This window comes from Larimichthys crocea, chromosome XIV, assembly GCF_000972845.2.
Source record: "Larimichthys crocea isolate SSNF chromosome XIV, L_crocea_2.0, whole genome shotgun sequence".
NCBI lineage: Eukaryota > Metazoa > Chordata > Actinopteri > Sciaenidae > Larimichthys > Larimichthys crocea.
In genome coordinates, this window is record NC_040024.1 from 10,836,206 (window position 1) to 10,853,143 (window position 16,938).

General features: G+C 40.3%; 2 protein-coding genes across 4 annotated transcripts; both read right to left on the bottom strand.

Annotated features, from left to right (window-relative positions):
* Positions 1 to 831: 831 nt before the first annotated feature.
* On the bottom strand, positions 832 to 10,539 carry LOC113747593 (circularly permutated Ras protein 1). Its single transcript, XM_027287664.1, has 19 exons — positions 10,498 to 10,539; positions 7,858 to 7,909; positions 7,582 to 7,644; positions 6,850 to 6,975; positions 6,690 to 6,776; positions 6,513 to 6,598; positions 5,968 to 6,165; positions 5,292 to 5,336; positions 5,077 to 5,166; positions 4,544 to 4,695; positions 4,376 to 4,457; positions 4,063 to 4,193; positions 3,707 to 3,791; positions 3,199 to 3,305; positions 2,902 to 3,014; positions 2,594 to 2,705; positions 1,895 to 2,035; positions 1,343 to 1,436; positions 832 to 978 (listed from the first exon to the last, which is right to left on the bottom strand). The coding sequence occupies exons 2-19, from the start codon at positions 7,907 to 7,909 to the stop codon at positions 853 to 855; spliced, it is 1,890 nt and encodes a 629-aa protein (XP_027143465.1). The 5' UTR covers positions 10,498 to 10,539; the 3' UTR covers positions 832 to 852.
* A 383-nt stretch (positions 10,540 to 10,922) lies between these two features.
* tkfc (triokinase/FMN cyclase) lies at positions 10,923 to 16,560 on the bottom strand. Of its 3 annotated transcripts, none has more exons than XM_027287671.1 (17): positions 16,481 to 16,560; positions 15,802 to 15,991; positions 15,604 to 15,708; positions 15,239 to 15,426; positions 15,022 to 15,100; positions 14,845 to 14,934; positions 14,395 to 14,429; positions 14,209 to 14,293; positions 14,023 to 14,112; positions 13,804 to 13,920; positions 13,381 to 13,500; positions 12,749 to 12,886; positions 12,567 to 12,673; positions 12,386 to 12,492; positions 12,222 to 12,255; positions 12,025 to 12,117; positions 10,923 to 11,925 (listed from the first exon to the last, which is right to left on the bottom strand). In XM_027287671.1, exons 1-17 carry the CDS (start codon positions 16,484 to 16,486, stop codon positions 11,767 to 11,769), a joined length of 1,743 nt encoding a protein of 580 aa, XP_027143472.1. In that variant the 5' UTR covers positions 16,487 to 16,560; the 3' UTR covers positions 10,923 to 11,766. The 3 variants fall into 3 exon arrangements, with proteins under 3 accessions (XP_027143472.1, XP_027143471.1, XP_027143473.1); XM_027287670.1 differs by lacking the exon at positions 16,481 to 16,560 and adding an exon at positions 16,292 to 16,424; XM_027287672.1 differs by lacking the exon at positions 15,802 to 15,991 and having other exon boundaries at positions 16,481 to 16,538.
* Positions 16,561 to 16,938: the final 378 nt, after the last annotated feature.

Below are 16,938 nucleotides of genomic sequence, written 5' to 3' on the forward strand. Positions count from 1 at the left end.
AAAACACATGATTTCAAAGCAATATTTTAGAAAAGAGTCAATTGAAACTCCATACAGTATCAAGTCATAATCCTCTGAAGCAGATAGTTATGCAGCATGTGCATGTTTGCCTCCCTTCTCAGTGTTTTTCTTGTTGTTTGCCCCTCCCCTTGTGTCTCTCTCTGGATGTTTTCACTGGGCGTGGCCTCCAATTTCACTCTCACCTGCCTGATTGCCTCACGACTTGTTCCTCATTCACAATCAACTGCAGCTGCACTATATAAGACGCCACCAGGTCATTCTGTCTCCCATGTGGTTAAAAAGTGCGATGGAGAACACTTTTGTTCTTTTGCTCTTCTGTTTGTTCTCATGACTTTTGGCTTTCTGTTACTACCAGCCCTTCAACCCCCAAGAAAACCCGCCACTGGCTCACCTACTCAACTGCACAACTTACAATAAACGGTTGGTTCAGCTTAACAAGATAAATAAATGCAAACATAAAATAACTGTACGAACTGGACTGTGAAAACAGTAGACATCACAATAAACTGGACTACACCACTGAACCAAACCCACAAGGTTTACAATCACTATTTAGTCATAGTTACATCCCTGACACACAACTCTCTTCACCTCTGTGCTGTTGTGCATCAATGGGCTTGAAAATGCATGTATTCTCATTTAAACCCCTTTTTTTTCGAGTTTCACTCAACATTGCTGTGTCGTTTTCAGTGCAGTTGCTAAAATTATTCCTTCACAGTCAGCTGTGCAACAAACCTACTTCTAGTCCCGTACCTGCTAAAAAATATATATTGAGCCAATATGGCCAAATATTACAATCAAGACACCATATTTGTAAATGCTTGATTTTCATTAGATTCCTGCCACAAGGGCCTTCTTTTTCTTTTTTTTCTTCTCAGTTGGGATGCTGTTGCTGCTAGTGGCACTGCTGGCTCTCTTCATCTGGTACATCACCTTAGCTGCCTCATCAGAGAGAATCTGCAGGGAGGGGAGAGATGTTAAATTACTGTGACCCATAGAAGGTTTTGCAAAAAGAATAAATTGTGCACAATTTCATGTGAGTCGAATTAAATGCATGGGAGAATGCTTTATTTGGAGTTTGTATGTCACCTCCATTTTGCTGCAGTTGCACGTTGCATTCAAGAGTTATGGCAGTTCATGTCAAAGAGGCCTTGGCGACAACAAATTAACGGAATAGTTGCGAACTACACTTATTCCCTTTCTTGCCGAGAGTTAGACAAGGAGACTGATTCTGCTTTATGTTTTTGATTGATGTAAAGTTACAAAAAGTGCAAGAAAACATAATTAAAAAGATAGATCGATAAATTAAATGTGTGATTACTTCAGATTCTGGGCTGATGTCTTCACAGATTGTTGTCATTGTGTGCATCCAATTGCCGTAGATATTCTCTTCCTGTTGGATTGGCCTCTGCTTACTGTGAGAAAGGGAAAAAGCAAGTCCATTATTAAAAACACTGTGAATATACACACAAAGACATTCACACACAGAAACATACACTAACTTCAACCATCATTCCTGAATGTTCAGCCTTAACCCTAAGCCTAATTCTAATCTAAACACTAAAACCTAAAGTCCAAAATAACCTGTCAATGGTGAGATAAACATACAAGATGATATCCTACAATGTGAGTATGGTGCCAGGTTAGCACACATGCACGCACCCAAAATGACATACTAAAACATAGTCCCCATAACGTCATGTAAACCAACCAAAGTGTGTTAATCTAATTTATTGTATGTATATGTGTTATGTCATTTGTTTGTTATTATAATTATCATACGGGCATAATCTCTATATTTAGGTATAAGCAACATATTAATAAGTCATAGCAACAAGTCATAGCACAAAACCTTTTTTTTACAGAGTCATACCTGATTCGGCCAAGCAGCTCTTGCTGTGCTTTTAGCTGCCTCTGTGCTTCCTGGACTCGACCCTCCATAGTTAAACTGGCACAGAGTTGAGCACAGTGAACCCCAAGTACCACCGTGTTGAGGCTTTCAGTCTGAATCCGACTTTGGACACAGGAGATTAGATAAAGACAAAGATAAATTCTCACAGCAGATCACATTCTCGATACCTGAGTCTGAAAAATGACTTTTCAAACATCTCACCAGTGTTCAATATCTCATCAAAGAATATGTGAACAGGACTGAGAATCTAACATAGACTTTGCTGTCAACTATGAAAGTTTTTACTGTAGATTGTTACTGTAGCTGACGACTCCTGTGCAATAATATATAAATATCATATTCTGATGATTCACACTACCTGCACTGGCTGCAAAGTTAGTTTCAGTGAGGTAGTTAGCTGAAATGATTGGTGCTCAAAGTGTTTAGCTATTATTATTTTCACTTAAGCGAGCCACCAAGTCTGGTAAAATGTGAGGAAATAATGAATGTTGTGGTGGAAGTAGGTAGAATAATAATAATATAATAATTTTCTAATTATAATGGTTAGCTTTCAATTACATGTTTTGCCTGACCAATAATCTAATACCTCTAAAACACTGACCGTAATCTTATAAAACAGATAAAAGCACGTATTGCAAGTCCAGTATTCAACCCTTTTACCTGCAGATAGTAACTGGTCGCTGTTCTGTAATGATCCGAGTGACTTTTTGTTGGTCTCTGGTCTTGAAGCTCAGCTGGAGTTGGAATGGAAGTGTGTCCTTCTGGATAAAAACTGTCACACATATTGACACACATCATATCGTTGCACAGCATATTGATTTATCAGCTCTGTAAAGCACCTACTCCCAACTTTAATCTGTTAAACACGTTTCTTTTTAGTGCCCACAATGTGGCTACGACAACTACCTAATAGAATATAGTCAAGCTTTGATTTGAAGATTTGTAAAGGACAGTAACGCCTGTCTTACCATCTGTAAATGCTGGTTTTACAGCAAACTGCACAGTGATCTCCATCCCCCTGGTTACATTCCCTATATCCTTCACCAGTTTGTGATTGTTCTCATCCTCATAAGGAAAATACCTACAGAGAGAGCAAGAGAAGAGGATTGAAATGTCATAAAAGAACCAAATTTCTTATGTATATAGCTAAATTAAAGGGAAAGAGTATTTTTCCATATTTATAGTGAATATAAACAATGTTTTATACAATAGGCTAAGAGTATAGTTACTAAAGGACAGTGTTTTTGGTGTCAGTCACCACTCACACTCCATCAGGAGCAAGCAGGGTTGCAGTCACTCCTGTTGCAAGGACATTGTCTATGGAGGCTGACTCGATCTCTGTTGCAACGGTGCCGATGCTCACCATGTTCACCTGAGCATGGAAACCGAAGGTTATAAGTTGATTTAAACATAACATTTACATACTTACTTACTTCAATCCATAGGTCCTTTGAACATGAATCTTACAGAATATAGTTTGAGGTATAAATAACCCTCCCCTGACATCTTTCAGATGTAGCCTACCCAGATGGAAGATCCAGGTGGACCATGCTGGAGGAATGGGTAAGGTGGGTAACAGTATAATTATAAGATTAAAACCATATGGCTTGTTAAAAGATGCAATTTCCAAATCCGAGGTGTGTGCATTTGGTTTTGGGCTTTTAGATACTTTCACGGTATTTACATAGCACCTAAATCTGCTTTAAAATAAAAAATGGAAACCTTACTTTGTACAATAAATAACCTCTAAGTAAGTGATGTTTTCAACCTCACCCTTCCTCCAGTAGAGTCTGCAAGTCTTCCAACATCAGCCAAGCGACAATCTGTCCCTTCAAAAGTCATGACTGATATAATGACTCTGGAAGAAGAAAAGAAAAAGGACAAAGTTTACGATCATGAGCAAGTTTACTTCTTGCTCATCGTACTTGGAGCAGAAAGGTACATGGTACAAGAACAAACGTAGATAGAGACACTGTCAGTGTAGCATCAAACCGATTTAAAATCTGTTATTTTATGGTAGAAAAGTTATGTAATGTTGCTTTAATTAGATTAATTAAAAACTCACATGTATTACAAGCAATGCCGGCTGATATTGACATCTATGTATGTGTGTTTGAGTGTGTCCTTACCCACTCTCCACCGCCTTTTCAGCCAGTTGTGTGTAGAAAATGGGGGTAAGAGGAGAGGAGGAGGACAGAGAGGGAGTTTGCTCCATTGCACCCAATCCGATGTTGGCCATGCCATCAGTACACAAAATCACCTGCAGAACACAAAGAATCAAAAAACGCCATTAGCCATAACCCACGCCAGTCCACACAGGTGTTTTTTTTAAGATGGGATCAGGACTCTGACAGTTCAGTAGCCTCAGTTTGATGACGTGACACATCATTTAACTCTATGCAAGAAGTAAAGAAGCAAGAAAGGTCCTTCAGACTCAATCACCTTTGACCCGGGGTACCTTGACGCCATGGCAACCGAGGCTAACGCTGCAGGACCAAGACTTGTAGCCCCATATTCCCTGAGTCTGGATATAGGAATATTAAAAACAAAGATAATTTAACCCGGCACACAAACGCAGGAGCACAAAAAACACAATCCATCGTCACTCACTCTTTGACCCGCTGTATTAGTTGTTGGTAGGTCTCAGCAATACAGTGTGGGATGGTATAAGCCACGCCCTGTTGCCATATATGGTCATAGTCGACCAACGCCCAGTCACGAAGAGTGAGGGGAGTACTTGTACCATCACCATATATCACAACCTGTAAAAGAAAACACATAGATTAGAAGAAGGTCAGAAGGGTCATGAGTATTTAGATATTAGTTATTTCATTAAATAATATTTTAATATCATACTGCAACAATATTTTGATTATATATTATATTAAATATTATTTATGGCAGAGAATACACTCAAAAAAAAAAAGTATTTTAATTGCATATAAATGACCTATCCATTTGGATTACATAGATTCTACATATGAAAAGCAATACATTAATTTAATTTATATTTAAATGTTGGATTAAAATCTAAAAGCCTACAAAAACAGTTATTACAATTGTCAATCAATATATATTTTTAACTTGTTTCATCTTTAAATTCTTAAAGATCAACTTTATGTTATTATTTCATGTCTCATTACCTCATCACCGAACGTGACCAGTGCCACTCTCCTGTGGGGGGACTGCTGCAGCAGAGACAACAGCGCCTTCTTGAGGGCATCCTGCATGCCCTTTTAACAAAAATGAGAACATTTAAATTAATACCACTGCATGTCGACCATGTATATTACACAATGGGTAAAGAGTGTATTCAGCCAAAGATTGATTAGTGAACCAAACACACAACGAATCTCACCTGCAGTCTGGATATGTACCCTGGAAATCCATTGTTTGATGTAACCTATAGTGGAGTAAACGTGTTAGAAAGATGATATGACTGATATCTCTCTTCATATATAAACATAGTATTATTAATTTAGTTTCCTCCTTTCTCGGGGTGTTAGTTGATGCCATTCCTGAAAGATGGCACTCTTTATTAGTTTTTTTAAAATTTTATTTAAAGTTAATTCAAAATTAAATTAAAACCTATGCAACTGTTGTTAATAGTTACGTTTCAAGTTAGATTTTACTTACTAAACTTCTCACATACTTTCATTTAAACTGTTGAAGGCCCAAAGAGTTAAAACTCTCAGACATTTCACAATAAATAAATAAGATAAAAAAAAAAAAATCATCTCATAACACCTCCTATTTGTATTGTGAACTCTAAAGTGAGAAACATTGGTTTAAAGTAGTTAAACGTACATAAAATAGTAAAAAACTAGCTCAACATTGACCAATAATAACAGGAAAATGCTGCTTACTCATTGATATATATGATAATATATAGAATAATATGACCTTTTTTAACTTTAGCTGGTAGTTCTTATGTGGTTAAGTGGGATATTTTCTATGTTATTGCACTGGTACATTCCCTTAAGCAAAGGATCTGAATAGGTCTTGCCACCACTTCCTTTTACATACATACACACCTCTGTAGTGACTATCATGCTGCCAGAGATGTCCACACAGAAGACCACCAGCGTGTCCTCTAAGTTCTGGTAGTCATCTTCACTTTGATCCGGCAGGTAAAGGTCGTCACTGTGTACACCTGCGCGCTGTCCAATGCACACCCTTGTCACGCTGTTGTTTACGTTGTTTGCACATCCACAGAACTCACACACCCATACCTGAACAAGAGGAAAAGAAGGGGAAGTTTTGTGTTGATACCAGTAATGAAAATGCCTCAGATATTGCCAAAAATGTGGTATCGGATATCAGCGGGTACCACGTAATTTATTAGCCCCAAAACTGGGCAGTGTCCCATTTGCCTTTTTTCCAATACCACATAATTTCTTAGCACCAAAATTGGGTAGTGTTCCATTCCCCTTTTTTCTGATACAATGTAATTTCTTAGCCCCCCATATGGGGCAGTGTCCCGTTGACCTTTTTTCCAATACCACATAACGTATTAGCCCCAAATGGGGCAACAACAGGCAACTATATTACTACAGAAAAGAAATAAATAACCACTCACATTGCTCTGCATAGAACTCAGACATGACAAGGCAGCACTACATTTCCCACAAATCACTGGGCTCTGAAAATTCTCCAGGCCTGAGGCTGGTTAGAGAAGGAGAAAAATAACATAGGTATGAAAAAATAAACACTGAAATGTGTGTGTGTTTGTTTGTGTATGTGTGTGTCCCCTGACCTTGGCTGATGTCCACTAGATTTCCAATACTGAGAGAGACGACATTGACGTTGACTTTCAGCCTGTTTTCTCCTTCCAGCTTGTCGACTGATGACAAGAGCACAAAGGAATGAAAAAGGCAAACAGAAAATCTGATTCCAAAAGAGCAAACAAAACTCACTTCTGGGAGGGACGGGAGGAGGGAGCGAGGAAGGACGAAGTGGAGGCTGAAAGGGGGGAAGATGGTGTGGAGGCAGGGAAGTCGGTCGAGGACGGTGACGAGGAGGCACCGGTGGAGGAACTGGACCTGAGGATAGAAGTTAAGAACTAAAGATAAGAAAGACTGTGCTGATGATGTAATCCTTGCCTTACACTCTAGGAGAAACCATGTGTACTGAAATGTGTGAGGCCCTATCTCTGTGGAAGAGGACCCACGACGAGGCCCTGTAAACATTTTAAATTCAGGAATTTTACTTGTAATGAAGTATTATGGTATTTACTTTTACATAAAGGATTTGAGTACTTCTAGCCTTTTTCACCACCCACGCAACAGGGTTAAAGTGCTGTTTTATCCTATTTGACTGCGTCTTGGTGGTGATAAACAATGACTTATTGTAGATCTAAGTACAAAATCAGCAGCGACTGATGCATTTTTTTCTGCATTGTTATCACACTTGACAGTGATTAAAGTATGCGTGGACTTCCCCTTTGTTGAATTGCTATTGTCTCTCTCTGCTTTTTGCAAGCATGCCCACACACACACGCACACGCATGTTACTACTTATGCTTTCCTGTTCTTTTCTTGCAATACTCTTGAGAATTTGATGAACACGCTCATCAGAAAAAAAAAAACAGTTTAAACACATTGACCTTTATGGAGGTGTTTGTGCAGATGTGAAGCAAAGAGAATTACCTTGTTTTTTAAGAGTCACCCTGTTGTCATACGTGTGCTCGGTTGGAGAAAAACCTGTGGATGCTGGGGGGGAAAAAATAGTCCATGAAGCAAATAGAATTTGATTATTTTCAAATTAAAATACACATTATTTGACAAACATGAGTTCAGGCAGAGGAATAAAAATATGTAGGTGTTGAATAAAAAAAAACCCTCAATTGATAAATGTTATACCCCAAAACTTTTGCAAGTTTGGGTGCAAAGACAACAAGATTTCACACTTGAAATGTAACTTACCCGCTCCAACAGGTCTCCAGTCACATACAACATGACTGCAAGCGAACTCCATCTGCCACAGGAGGAAAGAAAAGCTTTTGAACTTGACGCGGGCTTCAAGAATAAAGCGACAAGGTAAAGGAAAAATATGAATGTAGGACACAGAAATCAGACAGATCAGCAATAAGAGAACTGCAGTTCAGCTTCCTGGCATTGTGGCATATCATGTCACCGTGGCAACCATGATTTTTGTTATTTTTCTAGTTAACAGGTGGGTGAGTAAAACCATGAAAGCAGTCATTTCCTGTTAGTATAACTGTAAGAAAAAGTAAAACAACATGGTAAATATTGGCCTGGTAAGGGTGAAGAAGTAGAAGCATAACACATGCACAGTAATTTAAATATGTATTAATAACTGTAAGCCAAGACAGACCACAGGGCTGTTGGTTCACCATGAAGGAAGTAGAAGGGTCTACTGCAACACAATTACATCTGATAGTGAAATAGTTATACGTAACAATATTTATTTTAAAGTTAGCAACACAACAGGAAGCAGAAACAGACCAAACATAAGTTATTTTAGGGGTTAAACCTGCGACTGCATCGCTTCACTCTAACAACAAGCTTTTACACTAATATCTGTCTATATAAAATTATATATAATTTAAGAATGGACTATTGCCAAGACCAAACAAGTAATTTCAAGATGTAAGCTGAAACTGTGACAAGCATTTTTCATACATTTTTGACACAAAAAAAAAACGGGGGGCAGCAATGCAGGGCACGGTGGAATACAAAGTAGCTACCCATGCAAGTCAAGTCAAGTTTGTGTTCTTCGTGCCGTAAAATTCACATATTTGCCACATAAAAGGGATGAATCTCACATTTCTGCGTTTAATGGTTGCTATTCTTTTGTTCTTTGTTATCACGGACCCATTTTTCGAAGCGTTTTCTCGCTGTTTATCGTGGATTCATTGAAATTCTATAAACCACACGATACATCCGTTAACTGAGCAAAGGATCATAAGTTGTGCTGTAGTTCTAACATCACACTTCGAAGATTGTGTCCTGATACAAAAAGCTGCCAAGCTAAATGTGCATGTCTTGAACGGCACAGTGAAACTGCCTGTCGACCGAATCAACAAAATGTTTCATGGGAGGTAGCGAGGGTACTTCCTAAAGCTCGGTGACTTCTGATCAAATGTGGAGATACATATTTAGGCATTCTATAGACCGGATGCAGCATCTGAGGTGAGTGAAAACCTAACCAAAGACGACAACTGGTTTAGTCACAGGCCTCGATGGGGTGAGCAAAAAGAGGCGTTACTAGACAGGAAACTGAGACGTGAAGAATTCGTACAGCTGTACACGGCATGGGAATGGCTTAGTCATTCCTAAGTCCTTCAAGGCATGCCAAGACTGCTGTCTAAATCTAGGAATGAAGACAAATTGCGGGACGTCAGTCAGTGGCGCCCCATCACTTTTGGTTCTCCGGTTTTACAACATTGAGGCTAGGCCGAGCCTGTCCCTTGAATTGACTTGGTGATTCTGACATAACACACAAGGGTTGGGTAATGGGGTGGGTATGGTTTTTGTGGACAAAAGAAATTTGCATCCATATTCTATAAGCAAATCCTGTGTGCTTTGAAACAGAGACAAAGAAGGCCGGGATGTTATTGACATGCTGGAGTGAAGCAGGGTGAGCTAATGTCACCATTATTAAAGATGGAGGAAGTGGAACGAGCGATTTTTCAGTGAATGAGTAAAGTCATAGCATTTCCTGTCATGTCCTGTTTGAACAACTATGAGAACATGGCAAATAACGGCCTGCTAAAGTTAAGCCTAAGCTGACGGAGTAGATTCATAGCTCGCTACATAAATGTACAATATCTTAGATGATTAATAACTACTGTGAGCCAAAACTGAGAGAAGTAGAATAATTTATAGTGCGAAAATATGACCTGATAGTGAAATGTTAATTTTCAAAGCAGATAGTGGTCACATTATGTATTTAGGTTGAGTTAGTGGCACAACAGGATGTATGAACAGACCTATCATAGTTGTTTTCAGAGTTAAACCTGCAATTTGTTTAACCTGTAAAACTAAAGTAAAAACATTTGCATTATTACCGTCTTGGTAAACTGAGCAACTTATCCTAGGAAGTTCCCCCAAAGCAAAGAAATGCAAATAACCCCCCCGTGAAAATGGAGATCGATCATTCTCATACCTCAGTTCTCCTCTGGAGCTTCAGTGGTAACCAATAGATTTTGATTTCTTTGATCAGAGACAGGCTAGCTGTATCCCCCTGTTTCCAGTCTTTGTGCTGAGCTAAGTTGATCATGTCCTGGCTATGGGTTCATATTTATTATGCAGGCATGAGAATGGACTTGATCTTCTTGTCTAGCAAGAAAGTCAATAACCGTGCTTCCCACAGGAAGAGGAAGTTTTCATTTCATCAATTCAAAAGTCCAAAACACAAAAGAATGATATATTAAGAAGATTTAGGAGGTTTTAGTGGCTGCTTGTCAACAGGTCCACTGATCACTCTGTGTCTAGTTTGACAGTGTTACACAAGCAAAAATAACTGATTTCCTTACATCAGTATGGCACATTATGTTTGATACATACTCATACACACATTACAACAAGAAAGAAAGTTACCTTTGCCGTGGTCTGTGTAAAGCAGTGAGGTCTAAAACTGAAAGCAAGTGTTTGTAACGCAGCAGGTTTATGTGTGTGTGACTGTGTGGGCGTGTTCAAAGTCTAAGAAGCAGCGCTCTGCTCGTCTGTCAGGAAACTGCTGCAGGGTTTGTAGTCGAGAGAAATGCAAACTTAAAAAAGGAAGAGACGCAGAGTTGAAAGAAAGAAAGAAAGAAGGGGGGGAATTTATGTAATCTACAGATCTATTTATCAAAACCACAGAGTGAAAATCACATGTGAATAATGTAGAAATGTTGACAGCACTTGTGAATGAGTATGTCAGACGTTTGGTATCACCCAACTTCTCACTGAGCTTTGACCTTCTGATTAAACACATATGCATGTTGACCATAAAAACCACAAGACCGGATGGGTTATATCCTGTGTTGAGATATTTTTTATTAGTTTGAATGAACACTGCTGTGTAAAGAAAGGGCTTTTATTCCTTGTCTGTAGACAAATAAAAACAAATGATATATTATTAGTGGTAAAGAAACACTCCGGCTATTTTCGTCACGAGGAGGACGCAACAAACCTTTAACAGAAAAGGCTGTGTTACAAACTGAGGGCTAGTTGTTTGAAAGACTTAACAGGCAGGGAGTGTGTAACGAAACAAGCAGCAAGTTGTGTTATGGGAAATGTATGATCTAGTGTTTTTATGATATTTTTTTTTTACGTGTCTCTCACGTGGCCCTAAACATTCAGAGTACTCCTCTGATAAGTAAATTCACTTGGCCTTTGATTAGGAATGTGTAATCTACAGAACACCCTGCATATGAGTTGTTCCTAGTGTCAAACAAACCTCTGAAAGTTTAATTATTAGACCAATCAATGTCTATTCAAGTGTTCTCTAACCAGGAATGTTGATTCATTATTCAACCACAGAGTTGAATCAATAATACTCACGTATTCAAGCCTTTATCAGTACTTCTGAGCTTGTTAATCAAATTTAAAAGGACCATACTGGTGTTTTTTTTGTGGTTTTTGACCATTTACTAAATGTTGTGTATACTTTACATCACTGCTGATACTTTTCCAAAGCATACTTTGAGCATTATAGACAGATTTTCTGTCTTTTATGGACACAACAGTTTCTGTTCATACTGTATGTAAAGTATGAAAATAAGCTTGCAAAAACATTTAGTCACATTAGTTTTACTACAGTTATTTCATTATAGTGTCGCTCTGATACTCTGATACTAGTAATCTTCTCTACTTCTGTTTGTTGAATCACTTCTGCCCTTCCAGTGACTCCAGCACGGCTTTCAGGATGGTGGCCACAGCCACGGCGCCGGGGTCGGGCAGGGTGACCCGCTCAGCTGCGATGTAACTGGCTCGCCCTGCCCTCGCTGTGAGGTCACGGGTCGACTCGGCACCCGACGTCGCTTTCTAGGTCGGGAAAGGAGAAGAAGGCGAAAGATAGCGCAACTCAGAGAATATAAGAACACACGCCGCAGGTAGTCTTACAATGAAAGTATGCTACTGTACCTGAACAGCAGCCTGTAACACAGCCAACTGTCCACCAGGTGCTGCTGCGGTCAGTTTCCTCAGCTCATCCACAGCAGGACACAAAGCATCCAACTAGAGAGGTTAAGTGTTTGGTAAATTAATAAATAATATATTCATCAGGAAATACTTGAGATGCATGAAAAGTAGAAGAAAAATGATAAAAACCAGTCGCTCACCATGGTTCTGTCTCCGGTGTCGGCACCACCGTATCTGAAATCACAGATTGTTTGTATTCATGCAAACACAAATTGATTAGACAGAAATGACGTGTCATGCTGTGGCTTCCCTTTTTCTTTATTTTTGTAAGCACGTCTAAAATTTGTCCAAAACACAGACGCACCTCTTCATGGCCTGCGTCCCAGCATGCATTGCACTAGCCCAGGCTGCAGCGTCAGCCCTCGCCTCGCTCACATGACCAGCCGCTGCGGTCAGAAACAGACTGTACAACTGGAAGACACATGAGAATGAGTTGATGTTTGCGTGGGTATAGATAGTGTAAGCTGTCAGTTACTCCAACCTACCGCTCCTGAAGACCCGCCCATCTTCTCCTGCACCAATCCAGCGAGGACTGAAAGCAGCTTCCCGGGGCAACCAGGGACCACATGATCCTGGAGCCACTCCTGAATGGCTAAAGGAGCATTGTCACAGTTTTAAAAGTCCATTTAGGAGATACCTCATCATCACACTACACACTTTTTCTTACCTCTTGCAGCCTGTGCATGAGTGTTCCCACAGTCTCCGTCCCCTGCAGCTCGGTCCAGGGAGTTGAGTTCTTCCTGCTTCTCCAACAGCGTGGAACAAATCCTTCCTAACACTTGACGCATCAGAGGACTCAGCGGGCCTGGCAGAAACAAAAAAAAAACAGACGTACTTTCCGTTCCGTTCCATTTTCTTCCGCTTATCCGTGGTCGGGTCACGGGGGCAGCAGCTTCAGCAGGGAAGCCCAGACTTCCCTCTCCCCAGCCACTTCTGCCAACTCTCCCAGGGGGACCCCAAGGCGTTCCCAGGCCAGCCGAGAGACGTAGTCCCTCCAGCGTGTCCTGGGTCTTCCCCGGGGCCGCCTCCCGGAGGGCGTACTTGATTGATTCAAATATTATTTGGTTGTGTAATTTAATAATAACACACAAGCCTGACAGTGAAAATTAATTAAGTTCCTCTCATGGCCACCAGATGGCTGCATTGAGCAATTCAATTCTTGAAAGACAGCTTCTCTTTAAAAAGGAGTTGTCTGTAGATTTAGACTTTAATTCAGACCAACTTGGGCACTAATACATGAATTTTAGTGTGCTGAGTTTCGGCTGCGGTAGTTGACCGATAATCACCTTGGAAACTAACCTTCAGAGTGTGTGTCGGCCTGTGGTGGTGTGCTCGTGGCTTCAGGGTTTGTGATGTAGCTGCGTCCACTTACACACACACTGCTGACAGTTGGCCAGGCGGGGGCGCTGGTCTTGGTGTCTACGTAGATGGGATAGACAATATTAAATATATTTTAGCGTGTATGTTTGGTCTTGTGCATCTATCGTTGTGAGGACCATGTGACTTTTAGGCATTGGGAGGACATTTTGTTAGGTCCTCACTTCTTTTGTTGTTGTTTCACATCTCTGATTAAACAAATGAGATATAATGCATTTATTAGTGAGCTTGGTATGTGGATTTTATTACTTATGGACAGAGCCAGTCTAGTATATGGTAAGGAGCTGGTGGATGCATTATGTTAATGAGGATTCTCAAACTGGTGTGATGTCTGTGCACGCTCACCAAACAGTCTTAGTGTTTCCTGGTTGGCCTTCATCAGGGTCAGCGACACACCAGCCATCTCCAGTGATGTCATGAATGACCCGGACATCACCCTGGCGACCTCCACCCCGCGACTCTCTGTAATCGTAGAAACAACCGTTCACTGTCCGCAACGTCCTGTAGGTTTTTAATAGGTGTTTATATATATGATCATAGATGAGTAAATGTAGCCATAGTTACCGAGACAAATGATGGCCGCTCTAGTAACCACAGCCATCTCCAGACAAGACAGAGCTCCGAGGTTGTTCACGCACACAACCACACTGTCTCCTGTATAAAAAAGAAAGACTGTGTTCGAATACAAAAGGCTGCATACGTTTAAAAAGTCAACATGAATAGAGAAATAAGACACTAAACTTGGAGGACCTGACTTAAGTGGCAGATGTGATTGGCTGTCAGGGTTGGTCATGTGATCGATCATGGTCTTCACCACCTTATCTGCGGATGCCACCTGATTAAAAGGGGAAACGACAAGTTTAATATGCACAGAAAATGGTGAACAGAGTCGTATGAGTTATGGATTCAGGTTGGCACTGGCTGAATCTGAGTCACCTTTGACCTTCGGATTCCAGCTTCACCGTGGATTCCTGGAGAAGATGGAAAAAAACACCAGTCAGCATTGAGAAAAGAGTGTATTCTACAATTCTCTACAAATTCGGTCCTTCTTAGATATGCTTCACTAAGAGAATTTTAGCAGATATTTGGGTTTTTCTTCACAGGTTTGAATGGCAAAGAAACATTTATGGACTAAATGTTACAATTCCGTTGACATAGGTTAGATGTAGGCACCAAAACTACATTTTGAGGGAAAAATCATAGTTGGGGTTAAAATAATAAGTCAATGTTGAGTTTTGGTTTCACACAGCACACAAAGAGTGGCTTTCTGCTAAAAAGACCTGAAGCCAAACTTCTCCCAGCTGCAGAAACAACAGGTACATATCTAGGGTTACCATCTAGACACAACACTCTTCCTCCTTCTCCCATTTCTTTATCATCCCTCACCCAGTCCTAGCTCCATGTCTCCTGGTGGCAGATCAAAAGAAGGCAGGCAGCCTGGAACGCTACATGGAGACAAACTCACCCCCAGTGTACCTGTTATAGGCATAAACCAACAACATTTATTAGAAAAGTATCCCAGTGTTTTTACCAAACCTTACAGGAGTAAAAAAAAAAACTCACCGATCCCTTTTAAAACCTCTGTTACCTGGGAAACAATCTCATCCAATGAGCAGCCTTCTTCTGCTAAGGCACCTGCCAGCTGACGGAAAGTGTTACGAGATTTTTAGAGGCTGGTATCGTAACGTGCAATGGGGATCTTTTTATAAACAATCATAAACAATCCACTCTTTTTGGAACTTGATCCAAACACGTACGCATTAAAATTGTCGTTGTTCACCTTGTGTATGAAGATGGTGCCACACAAGCCTCTCCTCCCAGCCTTACTGGGTTGATCGAAGGCGCAGTCCTCAGCAACTATCACCATGTCGACAGCCACTCCATGGTTACGGGCCTGCTCTGCGGCCAGCCCGAAGTTGAGGCGATCGCCGGTGTAGTTCTTCACAATCAGAAGGACTCCGGAGGCTCCTGAGCAGGGAGGAGGGTTGTTATTCTTCAGTTAATTGTCAATTAATTTAATTATTCTCATCAGGGAATGTTAATCCCTTTGAGGTGTTTTAGCAACAATGATTCCTTTTATTGTGCTGTACATAATTTAAATATGACATTGGATGACACACAACAAGCTCTTTTAAAGTGCTTTACCTGCATTGTGCAAGGAGAGAATGGCGGCTAAGATGCTGGCAGGAGGCGGAGATGCAAATACTCCACCTGCTACGGCTGCTGACAGCATACCTGCACCAACATAACCTGAAGACACCGGGGACGGACAGGGAAATATGAGAAACAAGAGCAAAGATCTCGTGTTTCATGTCTCATTTTTAAAATGAAAAAAGTCCCAACCCCCGTGTGCCGGCTCATGTCCCGACCCCCCACCAGAGAGCAAGGCCACTTTTCCCCTCAGGTTGCCAAGGTCGGACCGAAGCACAACTCTGTGACCCTTCAGCAGAGACAGGGCCCCGCTGGCCCTCACGAGGCCGCAGAGAGCCTCATCCACACAGTTATCTGCTGAGTTTATCAACTTCTTTTTGGGCTGAGAGAGAGAAATAGATGATGTAAAATAAGTTCACAAAATCTGACGTTAAAGTGGCCAAAAGTATATCAAATATGTCCTGTACCAATATGTAAATGCTACTTATTAATGCATCAGTTTTAATAACAACACTGACTGTGAATAATGAGTGCTTTTTACTCTTAACCTTTACTACTTTCTATATTTTTATAGTCCAATTTACATCCTCTATCGGCGTGTAAGAGAAAGAGGTCAAACACACACAATAAAAAAGTTTACATAAGCTGCACAATAAAGTTAATAAAGTATAACTGTCAGTACATTTTCCTTCATTTCCGTTCTTGTCATTGAAGTGGACTCTGATCCTTTTCAGTAGCAAATGTGCAAACCAGTGCTGAACTCAGCCAGACTATGAAGAACACTCCTGACTCCTCATCCTTCTTGTCAGCATGAATCCACACCCACAAAGACTCAGTGCATGTCTGCACTCACTCTGAAATGAACATTTACCTCCATCTGAACTTTTCTTGCTTCTTTTCCCTTCCGACAGCAGGTTTCACCACAAGTGTTAAATCACACAGGTTTTTTTTGCAAGAATGACACCAGATGTGATACGAGTTTGCCTACAAAATAAAAGCATGTGATTTTTTTTAAATGTCATTTTAATAAAGGGTAACTATAATAACTATAGCATAATTATAACTGATTATTATTTTAAATACACACTGGATACAATTTGATTTTGTTTAATCATTATTAAATGTGAGTGGTACGTGATTGGGATTTTATTTTGAAAAATTGACAGGAAGTGTTGGGTCATTTTTAGAGTTGAAAAGGGTGTCTTGAAACTGGCCAGTCACGCCCACTTTTTGTTTCCGGTAATCTGATAAACATTGGACTGGATTTCAGAAACTAATTGGAGGGGAGCTCATTGACACTATGTGTGTGTTTTTTTTATTTATTTATTT

Bases quoted from the DNA above. Each gene is read 5' to 3' on its own strand.
- tkfc (XM_027287670.1), bottom strand. From the start codon at position 16,318: ATGACAAGAACGGAAATGAAGGAAAAT. The intron at 15,992-16,291 runs GTACTGACAGTT...TCTCTCTCTCAG, and splicing joins GAACGGAAATGAAGGAAAAT to CCCAAAAAGAAGTTGATAAA. The intron at 14,294-14,394 runs GTGACTCAGATT...CCTTTTAATCAG, and splicing joins CTGGAATCCGAAGGTCAAAG to GTGGCATCCGCAGATAAGGT.
- LOC113747593 (XM_027287664.1), bottom strand. From the start codon at position 7,909: ATGGAGTTCGCTTGCAGTCATGTTGTATGTGACTGGAGACCTGTTGGA. The intron at 6,599-6,689 runs GTCAGGGGACAC...TTCTCTAACCAG, and splicing joins TCTAGTGGACATCAGCCAAG to CCTCAGGCCTGGAGAATTTT. The intron at 3,306-3,706 runs GTGAGGTTGAAA...TTCCATGCTCAG, and splicing joins CAGACTCTACTGGAGGAAGG to GTGAACATGGTGAGCATCGG.